At 44.6% G+C, this 16,514-nt stretch overlaps 1 protein-coding gene across 42 annotated transcripts in view; it reads right to left on the bottom strand.

Moving 5' to 3' along the window:
* ANK3 (ankyrin 3) overlaps window positions 1-16,514 on the bottom strand; it is a 338,705-nt gene that overhangs the window by 21,215 nt on the left and 300,976 nt on the right. For 28 of the 42 annotated variants that reach the window (XM_039366374.1, XM_039366365.1, XM_039366433.1 and 25 more), the window contains 4 exons: window positions 5,378-13,069; window positions 4,647-4,721; window positions 2,702-2,833; window positions 1,677-1,820 (listed from right to left, as the gene is read on the bottom strand). In XM_039366374.1, the coding sequence (XP_039222308.1) occupies window positions 1,677-1,820; window positions 2,702-2,833; window positions 4,647-4,721; window positions 5,378-13,069 (8,043 nt within the window). The remainder of the gene's footprint in view (window positions 1-1,676; window positions 1,821-2,701; window positions 2,834-4,646; window positions 4,722-5,377; window positions 13,070-16,514) is intronic. The other 14 variants (XM_039366634.1, XM_039366587.1, XM_039366580.1 and 11 more) reach the window with 2 other exon arrangements.

Raw genomic sequence — 16,514 nt, 5'->3', positions numbered from 1 at the left:
GTGTTATGTGATGGCTATCAAGTTGATTGGGTTTTTTTGTGTTCTTTCATTGAGTGAGCTTGTAAAACATGATAAAATTAAAGTCATGGTGCAAAGAGTTGACTGGCCGTCCAGAAAGCGATGTAAAATAGTATGATTAAGTGAACAAAGCTACAGTTATAAAGAAATGGGAAGAAAAATGGGTGGAAACTTAACCAAAGGTGGCATTTGTACTGTACACTTTTCCCAAAAGGTTTCCACAATTTTGGCCACTACTGTATTTGCCCCCAACAATCTGGGTCCTCATTTTGCCCACCTCAGAAGGATGGAAGGCTGAGTCAAGCTTTAGCCAGTCAGAATCAAACTCCTGGCAGTGGGCAGAGTTAGCCTGTAATACTGTATTCTAACCACTGCATCACATGTCAAGCTATCATCAATGGTGGCACTGTGTGCTTGTCAGGAAATTATTCCCAGCACCCAGGACAACAGCCTAAGTACTGAACATTGCAGAAGACGGAGCATTGACCATGCCTATCCTAGCATTTAGTTTCAGCACAGAAATGAAATGGCAAATGAATGGTATAGCCATCATCCCACAGGTAAATATTAGGCTAACCCATCTGAAAAAAAATGGGGAATTTCAGCACTGAGATACATCTGGAAACTAACGTGCAGTCATTATAATGGTTGTCGGTGGCTGGTTGTTTGCTTGGTTCTCTGAATCCACTGAGAGAAAGTTAAGATGCAGTCTGGTCTTGGTGAGGACAAGGAGCTTGAGAGATGCTTGGACAAGAGGAAGGACACAACGCAAAACAAGAGAAGCACATTCTTTTTAGAGGGAAGAGAGAACCTATTTCATGACTGAACAGCGCAAGCCACATTTCAAGAACAAATCTCTTAAAATGTCCACAGAATTTATATTTCTGCACTGCAGCGATTTTGGGTGTGTGTGTGTGTCAAACCTGCTGTTCAGAGGCCGGGAATGCTTGATGCCTTGCGTCGAGCCCCAAAATGCTTCCCCCAAAAGGCAGCACCCCCAGAACATGGATTCTTGGATGTATGCATGTGCAAGTCAACACATACATACACACGCAGCTTGCATGTTCAGGCCAGCGCAGTATTTCGTAAGCAGCCTAGCAACATGTCAAAAGCCAAAAAAAAAAAAAAAAAAAAGTAATTGCTGTAACTTGTTCTTGATTGCACCTCCCATGTTAGAAAGCAAAACACTGGTTAACAAGTCTCAGACAAACGGTGGGCGCTGAATTGGATCGTTTTGAGTTTCATTGCCCGATTAGGGCAGTTTGCAGAATGCCAACTGCAAAGTTTGCCATCGCACCTCCAGGACTACAGAAGTTAATTTGCAACTCTGTTCATTCAAAAGAAGCGAATATTTACTGGTTCAGTCATACCTTAAATCAGGGGTAGGCAACCTTGGCTCTTTTATGACTGGTGGACTTCAACTCCCAGAATTCTTGAGCCAGCTGTACTGTCCACGAGCCATAAAAGAGCCAAGGTTGCCTACCCCTGCCCTAAATCGTATCTTGTTAAGTAAGAACATATTTTAAATGGAAAAACAGTCTCAAAGTCCCATGTTATTTGATCAATATATGTATGTATGTATGTAGGTATGTATATATATATATATATTTGTTACTCACTTGGGGAAAAAATACATAAAATAAAACAAACTCAGTTACCATCAACAATATCGTGGAAAATATTATTTTCATCTGCAAAACTTCTGGTGCCGGATATGTTTCCATAGTCAAATATTGGTCCTTCCAGCAAAGTTACAATGTCAATCCGATTGATTTTTGTTAATACCGAAGTTAAGGCATCAGCTGTGGGAGAGAAAAGGACAAAACATTAAAATTCTTGTGTGTAACTTTTAATTCTTTGGATAGGTGGCCTGTGGTTTCATTGATCACACAGAGTGTAGAGGTATCTAAAGAAAAGAGGAGGCATCAACTAAATACCAGATATGGGAGCACATGAGCTGCAGCACCCTGGACATTTTGAATTGCTTGCTTATCAAAATCTGCTGCGTCTTTTGATGATAATAATGATGATGATTATGACGATAATGATAATAATAATAATGTTGGAAGGGACCTTGAAGGTCATCTAGTCCAACCCCCTGTGCAGGGAGGAAACCCTATACCGTTTTGGACAAATGGCTGTCCAGTCTCTTCTTAAAAACTTCCAGAGTTGGAGCATTCACCGTTTCTGGAGACAGGTCGTTGCACTGGTTCTAACTGTCAGGAAGTTTCTCCTTAGTTCTAGGTTGCTTCTCTCCTTGGTTAGTTTCTATCCGTTGCTTCTTGTCCTGCCTTCAGGCGCTTTGGAGAATAGCTTGACTCCCTCTTCTTTGGGGCAGCCCCTGAGATATTGGAGGCTGCCACAAAGAAGAGGGAGTCAGGCTATTCTCCAAAGCGCCTGAATGAGTGAACACACAATGCTGTGTAAATCGAAAACATTTTAACAGTGTGTATTGGCAACTTATTCTCCAAGACATTGTGTCTCTCTGCAATAGTATACATGCAAGAAGGCTGGCTGACCAAGGTAACTGGATAAAGAATATAAGCACTCTGGATACAAAGAGTTTGTTGGTCTGTAATTGTTCATTCACACAAACCTCTGACCCTGTCACCTATCAAGTAGCTGCATTCTTTTTGTAGGAACTTCAAGATACAGACCTTCCTACACAAAATCTTAAACTTACTTGTAGCGTTTTTTCCATCTCGCGTAACCCATTTTTTTAACAACATGAAGCTCTGAGCAATTAAAGAATTTGGGTTTTCCACTCGAATCTGATTGATCTCGTCGACAGAAAAATTCAGCTCTCTTGCCAGTTCTACCAGGTGGGAAAGACAGAAGAAAAAGAATTACTCCTCTTTTATTTGAACAGTCCATTTAAAAATCAAACGTATTTTCTGACCACAAAGGACACGACCAGTTTTGGTTTTTTTTCTCTCCAGAAAATTCAGCCTAAACTTCCCAACATACCTCACGGTCAAAGGGGGAAGACAGAGAATAAGGAGAGCGACTTTCAGAGACAGCCTTGAGTTGGAGTCTCAGGAAGAGAAGCTAAGAAAGTTATGAGTCTTCTCTCCATTTTAAGGTTTTAGGTGGTCGTTGTTGTTTTTTGCTTTGTTGGGATCCGTCTGGATAGAAACAATGGTCCAGGAAGGGAGACAGCCCTTGACAACCTCCAAACATACAAATTATGGCTTGGACTCCAAGCTTCCAAATCCAAAGCCAAGATCAGAAGCTCCCCTGTCATCATCACAACCCAGCTCCATTTGCTCCCAGCACTGCATCAAAGGACCAGAATTGGAAAGACATCTGCTGTGGCCAGGAGGAGGGCAAAATGAATGGACTCATCTGGGGTAACTCCGTGCCCTCCCCCTCCCCAGGATAACAAGTGCTATGCTCAACCCTTCCCCTTTCCATATCTGAGATAACACCATTGGGCAGCCTCCAACATCCAGTATAGGAAGCCGCGAAAAGAATCTGGCTTGGTGGCTTGTTTGGCTAATTGTGATGATCTACTACAGGGGTGTCAAACTCAATTTCATTGAGGGCCACATCAGCATTGTGGTTGCCCTGGAGGGGGGGGGTGAGTGTGGCCAGGGTGGGTGCAGCCTACTGGGTGGGTGTGGATGGAGTGGGTGTGGCCTACTGGGTGGGCATGGCCAGCTCTACATCGTTCGCGTCAAGGGGGCCTGTGGGGGCCTGGGCAGGAGTGGGACAGATCTGAGGGTCTCTGGCAGAAGGGGGGGGGACCGGGGCAAGCGCCAAGGCATGGTCCATTTCTTCATTCCTCACAAAGGGTGACCCCTCCCCAGCATGCACCCAGGGGGTGGGGCCTATGCGGCAGGGGCGGTTCCTCGCTGTTTCTGGATGGCCTTGTGGAGCTAAGACTGAATGCGTTTCAGCATAGATAGCCACCACAAAATTGTATATTGGCTCCCGGTCAGCCTGGGCCAGGGCCAAGGCAGCGGGGGCCGTTCCCTCACTGTTTCCAGGATGGCTTCACGGGCCACATAAACCACTTTGCGGGCCACATCCGGCCCCCGGGCCTTGTGTTTGACATGTCTGATCTACTACACAGGTGGTTCTGAAGCAAGAGAAGAGATACCACCAAAGTCATAGGGGGAAGACTCCACATGATACAAGCAAATGTCCCAATTGTAGCAGCCCCTTAACTGCCCTCCGCTGATCTTAACCAGTTGGAGGGAAATTTCCAGGCAATCCCAGGGCTGCAGATAGGACTAAGGTGACAAAATATCACCTAGAAAAAGGTAAAAGCAAATGATCTGTGGTACTGTAGTGCTGCTGCCCACAAAAATGATACTGATGCATCAGCTCACCTGGACCATCTTTAAGTCCAGTAATCGTATGGATGGATGTTTTTCTTCATCTTTTCTTATCAGCTCTATTGTTTATTTTTGAAAATACCAGGAGCTCCAAGGACTCTGCTCTTTCCCATTTTCTTAATCTCTCCAGCTGAAGAGCAGAGCAGGATGGAGCTGGGAGGAATAAGTTCACCCTGCCCTCCCTCATCCATCAACACAGACACACACATCCAGGGAGACACAATAAAGGGGGGGGGGCTCTCCAAGGGTTGCCAGTTTCTAGAGCATCAGAATATTCCAAACCCTTACCTGTCCAGCTAAGTCCCAGGTGATCAGCCACAATTGCCATCCTTATGTCTGTCCGTTCGCATGGGCTCTGTGGACCTGTGATTTATAATTCTTCTATTAAAACGGTAATGTGAAAGGGTGCTCAGCACTGACTAACGTTAACTGTAATACACTGTGTTGTTTTAATAGGTGTTTTTAATCCAATTACTAAAAAGAATGGAATGCCCTGTTTTGTTTCTTTTTTTAAAAAAAAAAATATATGCAGATTCACAGATCTGGAACTTTCCCCTTTCAAAGGCTAGTAGTGTTCATCTACATGATGTAAATATTGTGTAAATGGAACCAAACATGCTGACCATCTATCTACTGAGCTGTACGAAACGATTTAATTACTGGTGGAGGGGAGGGAAAAAAAATAGCCCACCAGGAACTAAAGAATGAAAAAAAGGTTCTTTCTTTTGAAAAAGGGCAAGTTTTACTATCTGGGAGTATCTGGGTGGGTGGACATACACGTCTTCGGCATGCATCCCCCGCTATCTACTATACAGGCTTCACATAACGGAAGAAAGAAGAGCATAAAAGACAAAACACAGAGATGACAATGACAGAATGGGAACTAGGGGAAGTCACTACACAGGCAATCACAACAGGTCATGCACTAGGATCAACAAGTTGAAAGTTTTACAAACTAGGCTTGGCCTCCACAGGGTGAGCCCGGAGAGCTCCAGAAACCTGACTCCCTCCATTCTCACCAGTCCTCCTCTTACTCCTCCTCCTCCTCCTGTCACTGTCGGACTTTTCAATCTTTGATTTTACAGATGCTGCCTCTGTTCTCATATCTCTAGCGGGCTTCGTTGCAATGGAAGGCTGGAAAACTTGAGTGGCTTCGGACAGGGATGTGGTTCTTGAGGTACTATCTTCTTCTTCTTCTTCCTCCTCCTCCTCCTCCTCAGATACTCCTGGTGGCATTTTTTTCTGTTCATCAGATAGTCGGTCGACAAGCTTTAAAGCCTCACTGCTAATTCCCTTAAAATATTCAATAGAATGTTTACATACCTCCCTAAGCTGACTTTGCTTTGCTTTAGCAGTTGTGGCGGTGGCGGCTGTTACTACTGCTGCAGTGGTGGTGGTAGTGGTGGTGGTAGATCTTACCTTTAATGGTAATTTAGAAGGAAAAGAGTTGGCCTTGCTTCTCTCTATCTGCCCTTGCTTTTGAGCTGGTGGCATTTTTCTAGCTAAGGCCAAGTTAGGCCTCTGTGTGCCTTTTATGGGAATCTTAGACCTCCCCTCTATGGGTGGAGAAGAGCTGCACGGCTTCCTTAGGTCAACTCTCCTGGCCTCTCTGACATGACTCCCCCTGCCAGTCTGACTAGTGCTGTGCAGCACAGTGTCTTTAGCTTTTATGGGAAGCCGGGAGCGTGCTCGATTCCCGACTGGTTCGGGGGGTGCCTGCCGCTCTCTAGGTCTTTTCTGCTTACAGTCTCCTTGGGTTGCACCGGGACCGTTTCCTGAAGGGTGTTTCATTGAATTAGCTTTCTGGGTGGGGCACTTGGACTCAAAGGGTTCATTTAGCACTACTGGACAAGTAAGGTGATTGGCGGGTGTGGTGCACGGGTCCAAATTGTTGTTGTTATTAAAATTATCTTTGGGGAAATCATGCTTTCCTGCTTCCCTACTGCTGGTCTGGTTAAGCACAGCTGTGTCTGTAACCTCCTCTACAGCTTTGCAGTCTAACCCCTGCGTCCCTGATGTCAACGTCTCTAGCTTATCTGCCGTTTCCCCAGACGTGTCTTTCTTCAGTGTCATTGTGGAAGCCGAAATGCCCATTTTAATCGGCGTGCGCAATTTGGGATCGACTTTAGAAGCGTGAAGCACCAGGGATGATTTTTCCAGTGAGCTACAACCAGGTGTTGCTTCCATGCCATCTCCACTGGCCTGGAGGATGAGCTTAGGTTCAACTGTTGGTGTTTCTACTTCTCTCTCTACGGTTTTCTCTACCGTTTTGTCCCCTGACTGTGGCTGTGTGATGGCAGTGATTTTATTGTTATCCCCTTCCCCCTTGTCCCCTGACTTCCCTTCAGAAGTATGCTCACCAATCTGAAAAAATTGGAGTCTTTCTTCAACAAAATCCCTCTTGCTCATGTCAATTGCACCACTGCGAGTCATCTCAAACATCTTCCCTTCATGAAATGGGAAGGGATTGGGCTCGCTAGTTGGGGTACTTTCATCTGTCGGCGTCCTAGCTGGCGTCGTGTCTGGAGTGGTGGCTGGAGATCTGTCTTCCACTGCGAGGCCGAAAGGCTTGGGGTCATCGTCCCTACTTTTGGATTCAAAGACTTCATCATCTCCACGGTTACTGGACCAAGGGTCAAAATCTAGGCTCTTGGTTGCTATAGTTTTAAAAGGGGTGGCAAACTCTTCATCTACTTTGTAACTGAAATACGTGTCAGGAAACACGGTCCTGTCAGGATGTCGGCCTTCCAAAGTGAAAAACTGCGCCCCTGACTTTTGTTCAGCCTTATCAACATTTTTTTCAGCTGCTGGACATTTTGATAAGGACTTCTTTTCCTCAGAGCCGACTTTTTCCTCCTCCTCAATAATTTCCAGCTTACTTTGGCTAAAACTTCGATCAGTCTGTTTCAAGATGCCTTCAGTAACCCAGAGATCTTTTTTAGTTTCTACTGCTGGACATGCGTGCTTAGAATCACTCTCGGTCAGCCCATCGTCCTCATCTTGCAGATCATACCCATCGAGAGAGTCAATTTCGGTGGCATCTGTATCGTGGGAGAATTCTGCGGTGGTTGCTATCGAGCACTCGGTAACTGACTGGTCATTGTTCCCATTTGATGCCACATCATTCTGGGGGGATTCAAGAGCCAAATCAAATTCACTGGGCTTCCTGATCTCCTTCGTTTCAGATGATCTGCGTGTGGTGGTCTCCTTCCAATCATCTTCAACATCGTTCAGTTTAAACATGTATCTTTTAATGGGAACGGGCTGATACAGTGACTCGTCATCACTGGAGTCGCTTAGATCTTCTTCTGGCGGCACAGGAGAAGGGGGCTGAACACGGATGACTGGTTCAGCCAGCTGACGTTTCTCCAGTTCATCCTGAAGGTTGACTTCTGTCATCTCCATGTCGCTCTCGGAGGAGGGATGTGGCTTTTCTGGTTCTGAATGATCAGCATCTAATGGAGGAGGTGGTGGAAATTCAATGTAGGGCACTCGGTTTCCCTTCGGCCTTTTGTTAGATTCCCTGTCCAAATTATTGGGCAGCTCTTGCTGAGTTTGGGGTGACTGTTTTACAGAGGTGGATTTGGCTTCGGCCTCCTCCTCCGACTCCTCCGATACCTCAGGGATTGGGCTCGGCTTGCTGGGTATGTAAGCAATGAGTGAATCAGGTGTTTTGGATGTAAACTCATAACTCACTTCCTCTGAGCTTGGTGTCTCTGGGGTTAGGGGGCTTTTCCCAGAACTGTCCATAAAGGACACCTGTTCTAAGGTGTCATCCTCTGGACTACCTTGGGGGGAGGGGAGTTGTTTCTGCTGCCTGGTGGTATAAAATCCCCCTCTCGTCTCTTGCACTGTCTTACTCTCCTGACTTACAATTTTTTTTATAGTTCCTTGCTGCACCTCTCTTTCATACTGCCTCCCTACCTGAACAAAACTGACATAAACAGGTAGTGTTTTTATTTCCTTTGCTGCTTCCTCTGCTGCTAAAGGGGACGGTTTCACCAGATCAAATTTCTTGGCAGGGGACAGTTTTCTTGGGCTAACGTCTAAGGAATTGGGTGTCTTACTGGGGGATGACTCTGCTTCCTCTTGAGGAGCACTTAACTGGAAGCAACTGAGTTGCCTGGCGCTGGCTGGACTATATTCTACCCCTTTCTCTTGTTGAGCCACACTGAACTGTCCCTCTACTTTTTCCTTATCCATTCTGATGTGGGGCACTTGAGTTGGCAGTTCGCGGCGTGCAGTTGGGGACTGTCCTTCAAGAACGCCACCTGCCCACATACTGTTCTCTTCTGAAACTCTTTCTGGAATATGGGGTGCCATCATTGCTTCTTTTTTCTTTGAAATCCTGTCCCCCACTTCGCTGGGATAGTCCCCTTCTCTGACAAGGTATTCTCTATAAAGCACCTTTTTAGATGGAGACTTTACAGTCACTTCCTTCACCTCCTTAGAACCTGATCTATTTGTGGACACTTTCTGCTCATATTCGGTCATAGTGATCAGTTCACTAGATTTGGCTAGATCTTTAGGCTCAAGAGGGTCAATCTGGTTTTCTTTGACTACATCTTGCACGAGCACATGGGAAAGTTTTTCTTTCTGGGCTGTATGGGAGGATGTCCCAGGGCTTTCCCATGTCCTATAAATCTTTTTATCCCAGTGCCCCTTGGCTGGGACAGGCACAGCACTGGCACCATAGGCCAAGCCCTTCACATTTTGCTCAGCAAAGGCAGAAGTGGTCTTGCTTGGTATTTCATCCTTGGCCTTGGGGACCTTTGGAGGAGATGCATCCTCAATCCCTTTGCCTTTGCCCCTGGGGCCATCTTGGAAGCAGCCAGCAGGAGGTTCCTTTTGCAATGCTAAGTTCCCATCCACCAGGTCTATCTCTTTGGCCTGTTTTTCTCGGGAGTAAAACTGATAGACTGGGAGCTTGCTGTCCTGCAACTTTTTCACTGGGATTTTAGATGGTGTATCCAGCCTTTTCTCCTCTGGAAGCATCTCCTTACTTTTGGAGCCCAGGCTCTGTTCAAATTTTAGCCTAATGGAGCTGAGCTTGGATTGCTTCAGTTGGAACCCTGTTGGCAGAGCCTCTGGGATTTTGCTCTTCTGAGCTGCTCCCTTGGGTTCCTTCAAGTCCTTACTCGGTTGAGAGAGAATCTGCCTCTCTGGGCTGCTGGGCAAACTGGCTGCCTTCCTCTCCTCAGGTTTTGGCCAGCCCTTCCCATCCTGAGCACAGATTCCTCTTCCTCCTCCTGGCCAGTCGCTTTGTGACTCAGAAGCAGTCACCTTCTCCGGACTGCTACTTGCTGATCTAAAGCCCACGCCGGCTTCTCTCCCATTCTTTTTCTGCTGCTTCTTCGGGGATTGCAGCTCATCGTTCAGTTTCTCTGTCTTGTCCCGGAAGAACTGCGATACTTCAGTCAGCTTTTCTTCAGCCTCCTTAACCGTCCTGTCCACCCTGTCTTCATACATCAACTTTTCTCTATCTCTGTCTAATCTGTTCTCTGCAAAGCGCATCCACATAGCATGCTTTGGGCTACTAACATCTCCAGAATAATGCAACACTGTCACTTTCTCGTAAGGATCATCTCTTGATATTTTACCCACACCATTTTCTGATATCTCTTTAGAGATTTTGGTGAGGATGTCTTGTGGGGGTGCTGGGGCTACTGTTTCTCTGGATCGTTTATCAGGCCCTTGAAAGTCTGAGCTAAGGGGGGGGACATGGTCAGTAACTGACTCCTCGGTGTCTGAGTAAGACACATCTAGCTTTTCTGAGAGAAGCATTTTCTCAGCAAACCTGTAAGATTCCCCTCTTAGTTCTGACAACTCATCGTCATGGTACTCTACTGAGTGTTGACTCAAAAGCTTCAGGGTTTTGTACGAGTCATCAGACATAAGTTGGGCAGAACTAGGGCGACTGTCTTCTTCCTGGGAGACAGGTGTGTTTACTCTAGAAGATTCCAAGTAAGAAGGCAAGGACTCTTCGGCTGTCAGTTCTTCTTCTTCGGGCTGACCTTGTTCATACGAACAAGGAAGAGCCTCCTGCTTTTCCACATCCCCTTGTGACAAGTCTTTCTGATATACATACGTTTCTTTCTCTGGATGCTTTTTGGTTTCTCTAATAATGACTTCAGTAGGCTCAGCCTGATTACCTTTTTCAATATGGACCTCTATTATACGCTCCAATTTGGGTTTCATTTTGTAGTCCTTCTCTGCAGACTGGGGTGACAGTTCAGTGGATTTGCCAGACTCTGGGGAGACCGAAGACTTATGCTCAAACAGACCTTCCAGCTCCTTGGAAGGGTCCCGTCCTGACTGAAAAGCTTTCATGATGTCATGAACAGACATGGTTTCCTCAATTCTCTCTGAAGGACTCTGAGTGCATGGAGGTTTGTGGTAAACCATTCTGGTGGTGGTACTTATGTGAGTTTCTTCTTTTACACGAACACCTTTACCCAGGGCACACTCGTCTTCACTACTGGCCTTCACTTGAAAGGCATTCACCTTCCCCTTGAGGGAGCCCCCGTTGGGCCGGGGCTCCAGCTCCATAAAGGTGCTGACCACTTTGGGCGAGGGTGGCTCTTCTGTGTGAGGCTCAGAGGCCTCTCCCCCCGACGAGGGTTCATAGCTACGGATCACGTGCACCACTTCAGTTCTGGTCTCTGTGATCACGGGGGGGAGGGGCACCTCATGGAAAAGAGGCTTGGGCCCTGTACTTTCTGCACTCTGTGGGGCTGAAGGGGTCTTCTCGCTCCTGGTCTCGAAGCCGCTATCGGACAAAGGGCTTTTATCTTGATCGTGCTGGGAAAAGTCATCGGGAGATTCCAAAACAATGTCCGTTCCGAAAAGGGAATCGGCGATTTTACACAACTCTTTCTCAGAAGTGGACGGCCTCACGGAGGCTGGCGGCATTTTAAGTTTATGTTCTTGTAGAGCAATGGCTGGTTTTAGAACCCTTTTCTGCCTCTCTTCCCCCTCCCTTCTCCCGTCGTCAAACTTGTACTTTAAACTCGCCAGAGAGCTACTACCAATGTCATTCGTTAGGTAATCAATTACTTTGCTCAAGTTGTAATCCTTTTCGGAGACAGCCTTGGCTTTGAGCTGCACTTTTTCTGGGATAGTCAGAGGAGGGATGATCATGCCCTGGTGTCTGGCTTCATCAATCTCACCTGCACTGAACTCTACCCATTCTTCCTCAGAGGAGTGTCCTTTATCATTCTGAGAGAGTTTGACTGAGGCTTTATTTTCTACACAGACATCTTTTTTCAGTATCTCGCTAACTTTCACTAGGTCCTCTTTGACTTTCTCAACAAGTTTAAAAGGCTCTTCATCATCTATTCTACCCTCTTTGGTCAGTTCTGGCTGGAACGCCTTCTCCTCCATTACATCTGTCTGCAATATTGCTGTCATTCTCATTAGGTCCTCTTTCATCTCGGCCACATCTTTTAGCATCTCCTGACTAGAAGATAAAGATGAAGGTGTGGACAACTTAAGGGCAGAGGGTGCTAAGAACAAAGATGATTTGACCGGAGATGAGGTTCGGTTAAAGGGAGGTTGTGCGCATGTCTCTGTAGTCAATGTTTTAAGAGGCGAGAGCAAGGCAGCTGTTGATTTGGCCAGGGAGGGAGTCTCGGGGAGCTTCTTGAGTGCTGGTTCTGACAAAACATTGACTACAGAATAGACTGGCACCGTGATAGTTGATGAGGTTACTGACGAGGTAGTTGCTGAGATTGACCCAAGAGATGTATAAAGCACCCCTGTAGAAGCGGCTCTGATTGACTGAAAGGCGGATGGAGTCAAAGACACGTGTGACCTGAGTGGAGAAAATGGCTTTGCAGGAGTCGCCGGTAACATTTTCTCAACGGTGTCAGTGGCTGCTCTAACGGCACAGCTTGCAGAAGTGGCTGCCGCCCCCATCTTCTCTTGAAAGGCAGCTGTGGCCTTGGACCCGCCAATTAAGCTGATGGGAGATGGGTATTTCAAAGGTGATATGGATCCGTTCACCATGGCCACCTCTGTGTGCCCAACCGTGTGTTTCACGGGGGATGCAGCCACTGTGACTTTAGAAGGTGACACGGCATCCACTGCTGATTTAGCAGGAGACACCACCGATTTTAAAGGTGAAGACAAGAGAGGAGAGGCTGATGTAATGATGGACTTAAATGGCAGGCCTGAAGAATACATGTTAAGGTTAGATTTGGGAGAGGCCGGAGGCGTCATGGTAATGGATGACCTCTCTAAGAGAGACCCAGCGGTGGTCACAGGAGATGTCCGAATGGGGAACCCAGAAGCCGACACCAGTCCTTTCAAACCAGCAGCTTCCGTGGCGGTAGGAGCTCTGACAAAGGAACCGGGAGAGAGTTGGACATTATAGGGAGGCTGGGAAGCCATGGTTTTCATAGGCGAGATTGTCCGAAAGGATCTAATTGGAGAAGCTACATCGCTAACGGATTTAACAGAAGATGTGGTGGAGGCTCCTAGAGTGGATTTGATCGGCGAAGCAGAGGAAACCGACCAGATGGACTTTAATGGGGAAGCGGTTGGTGTGTTAGAAGATGAGCTGGAGAGGGAAGTGAAGCCGGATTTGCTTTGTCCAGGCACAGTGATGGGTGCTGTGGTCCATGACTGATAGGGTCTTGCGGACAAGAATGGCTTGTAGGAATAGGTGGCGGGCAGGGATCTCGTAGCCGTGGCACTCCGTTCAACTGTTTCTTAAATGGTTAAGCCAAAATAATATAGAGATATATAAAACGTAAAAATCAACAAAAATGGTTGAAAAACAGAGAGACCAGAGAAGAAATTTTGGTCAGTAAACGTCGTAATATTACAAAAAAAGCAAATACAATTTGTTCGTATGAATCAGAATGACAATCAAGGGCTAAACAGGAGGGGGCGGCAAAATAAGAATGAGCCGTGTCATTATGGATAATCAAAAATATTTATAAAAGAGGAAATGGAAAAGACAACAGGGAAATGAAAAACAGAAAAGCACAAGGCAACCGAATCTGCAGACAATGAAGAAAACAGAAAAGGCTAAAAGGAAAAAAAAGAAAAAAGAAAAAAAGAAGTCCACGCTGGTCCAAAGTTAAGAGCCACAACCAAAAATTCTTCTCTCACTTCCTATTGACTTTCTGATGTGCTGAATTGGAAGCTTTAAATCTTTCAGTTTCATTTGCCTGTTAATTTATATGTGCTGCCAGCAAGAGTCACAATTTCCTTGGGATTGTCTATTTTTAAGGGCTTTAACCGTTTTCTTAAGTTCTCGTATAGGCTTGTGCATATGACTGAGCAACTCTGCTTGAGAAACACTCCCAAATCTTTCATGCAGAGCCCCCCCTCCCAATCTCTCAAAAGTGACAGGCAATTGATGTGCAAAGTGTGAAGCCAAGGGAATAAAGTCAGATCTTTCTCCCATGCACGCTTTGATTAATATTTCAGGCTCACAAAGCCAATAAGAGCAAGAACTTTTCTGACTCAAAGATTAAAAACAACAATGAAAAAAAAAAATCCTCTGAACGTTCGAATTACTCATGCAATAGCCCTTTAGCTCGATAAAACGTAAAAAAAAAAAAGCTTCATGTGGAATGACTTTAACAAGCATTTTTCATACAGGAAAAACAAAAAAGTACAATTGATGAAAAAACATGGCAAGCGAAGCAACCCAAAATATTTTTTTTTCACTTTTATTCATGCATGATTTTTCATGTCAAAACAAGCATGAGGAATAAAATGACATGGGCGGTGTGCTAGGCAGAATACATACATTAATATTCATTTATTTCCACAGAAAACATTTTTTTTAAAAAAAAAAGAGCCCACTTTTTCTACAAGGCTGAATGTCTTGGCACCATTTTGAGAACAGTTTTTTTCAAAGCAAGGAATACAAATTCATTTGAAAGCAAATGACGTTTTTATTTGGGAAAATGGTTTTCCTGGCATTTCTACTGCTGATTTGAGCATGCTGCCGATTTAATCTGATCCCGAGGACTGCTGGAATTATTAAAAGATACGACTTTCAAAGAAAAAAAAAACACCTTCCAAAGATAACTGAATTTATTCTTCTAAGATTGAACTGTCAACCCTAAGAATAGGAACGTTGGGAAAGGCTACTCTCCTATCATTAGCCTTCAAAGTTCCTGTTGGTAAGATACAAGTGGTGATTTCCTGAATTTGTTTGTTTATTTGTTCATTCTCAATTTTGGCACTCCACATTGATTCTGGGAGGCATTGACATGGAGGTATCATGTAAAAAGAGGGTCAGTTTCAAATTAGGAATTTCTTAGCTACGTTGACCGAGTTTTACAACCAGCTTCTTCTCTTCCTTCTAGTAGAGATACTGGTGGGGTCTGGTAGGTAAGAATGCTCATTGTATAATTTGAATATTGATTTGCTTATAAAGGTTAGATCAGTGGTTCTCAACCTTTTTAATGCCGCAACCCCCAACCGGTCGTAAGTCGAGGAATACTCAACTGGCGCAGCACCATTTGCAGAACGGGACTTTTGGCGGGCTCAGCAGGGCAGAGACAGCCTGGACAATCCCTATTGGCTTTTGAAAGCCAATAGAATTAGACCTATTCAAGAGAGTCTATTCTATTAGCTTTCAAGAGCCAATAGAATAAAAGGAAGTAGCACAGCTAAGGAAAAGGGGAAAAAAATGGCGGACTGCGTTGTTTGGCGACCCCTGTGAAATGGTCGTTCGACCCCAAATGGGGTCCCGACCCACAAGTTGAGAACCACTGGGTTAGATATAAAGATAATTAAGAAATATATAAGCTAAAAATTTATTGATGAACGTAATAAATGTTTTTATTTAGCTGTAATAATAAAAACTATTAGCTTAAATATGAGATAGTAGATATCAAGAGAAAAAGAGAGGAAGTATTAAATGTTGAAATAAGAGAAATTTTGATTGCTAAATTTATTTGGAAATTAACAGAAAATAAGAATGTTATATTGTATTATTAATTGGTTGATGTAAGATGGTGAGAATTCAAATAGATAAGACGTGTATCCCGAACATCTTGTGATGGATTGTGATAAAGGGAATTGGGGTTATTTAAAACTTGGAAATTATTAAATATTACATGTTAAGTTTAAATATTAATGGGATACTAAAAATTGGGAAAAACTAATTAGGACATTGATTGTCTATAAAGATGGAATGTTAAAATAACTAGGATATGTATAAACTAAAAACTATTGATAAATGTAAGAACGTTATTTTTAATCGATATAATAAGAATTGTATTAGTTTAAATATGAGACAGTAAATACTAAGGGGAAAAGACAGGAAATATTTAAGGTAATAGTTTGAGATCTGTACTAAAGATATTTGTATGTTATTGAATTATCGATTAACTCAGCCGTGGCCACGTTGCTTTTTAAAAATTTAAATGTAAAACTAGAAAATCAATAAAATTTTCTTTTAAAAAAAAAGAATGCTCATTCATTGTTTAATTTCCTCTGTGTTGTTACGTTAAGGCAAGGGTAGGCCACCTTGGCTCTTTCATGACTCATGGACTTCAACTCCCAGAATTCCTGAGCCAGCATGGCTCAGCTTGGAAACCTTTCCTTTTCCCCTCAGCATGGCTGGCTCAGGAATTCTGGGAGTTGAAGTCCATGAGTCATAAAAGAGCCAAAGTGGCCTACCCCTGCGTTAAGGGAACTGGGGAAAAATGCAATGTGGTAGGTGACAGTCCAGTTCCAGCAGTTGGTGCTCTGTGTCTGTGACTACAGTAGCTAAAATTTCCCAGCTTGGGAATGCGAAAATGTAAACAAGTTTGTATGTTGAGCGTACAAACAAACAAACTACTGTAACAGTGGAAAGTGTAAGCTGAGAGGGCGCCGGGTTTTAATCCAGAACAGTGTTTCCCAAACTTGACAATTTTAAGGCATGTGGACTTCAACTCCCAGAATTCCACAGCCAGCATTGCTGGCTGTGGAATTCTGGGAGTTGAAGTCCACATGCCTTAAAATTGTCAAGTTTGGGAAACACTGATCCAGAAGATATGAGAATCAGCTACAAAAAATCAGAGACTGCCAACTGTTGACCATGGCTCGTGTTACCACATTACGCTGAGTCTCTGGAAAGCTTTGAAGAGTTGCACTTGCTGAGAAGAACTCTTGAGACGTGAGCTAATCAAAAAGAAAAAATGA

Source organism: Crotalus tigris, unplaced genomic scaffold (genome assembly GCF_016545835.1).
Source record: "Crotalus tigris isolate CLP2741 ecotype Arizona unplaced genomic scaffold, ASM1654583v1 scf7180000017598.18339901613:2243638, whole genome shotgun sequence".
Lineage (NCBI taxonomy): Eukaryota > Metazoa > Chordata > Lepidosauria > Squamata > Viperidae > Crotalus > Crotalus tigris.
This window is presented reverse-complemented; position numbering and strand designations above follow the sequence as displayed.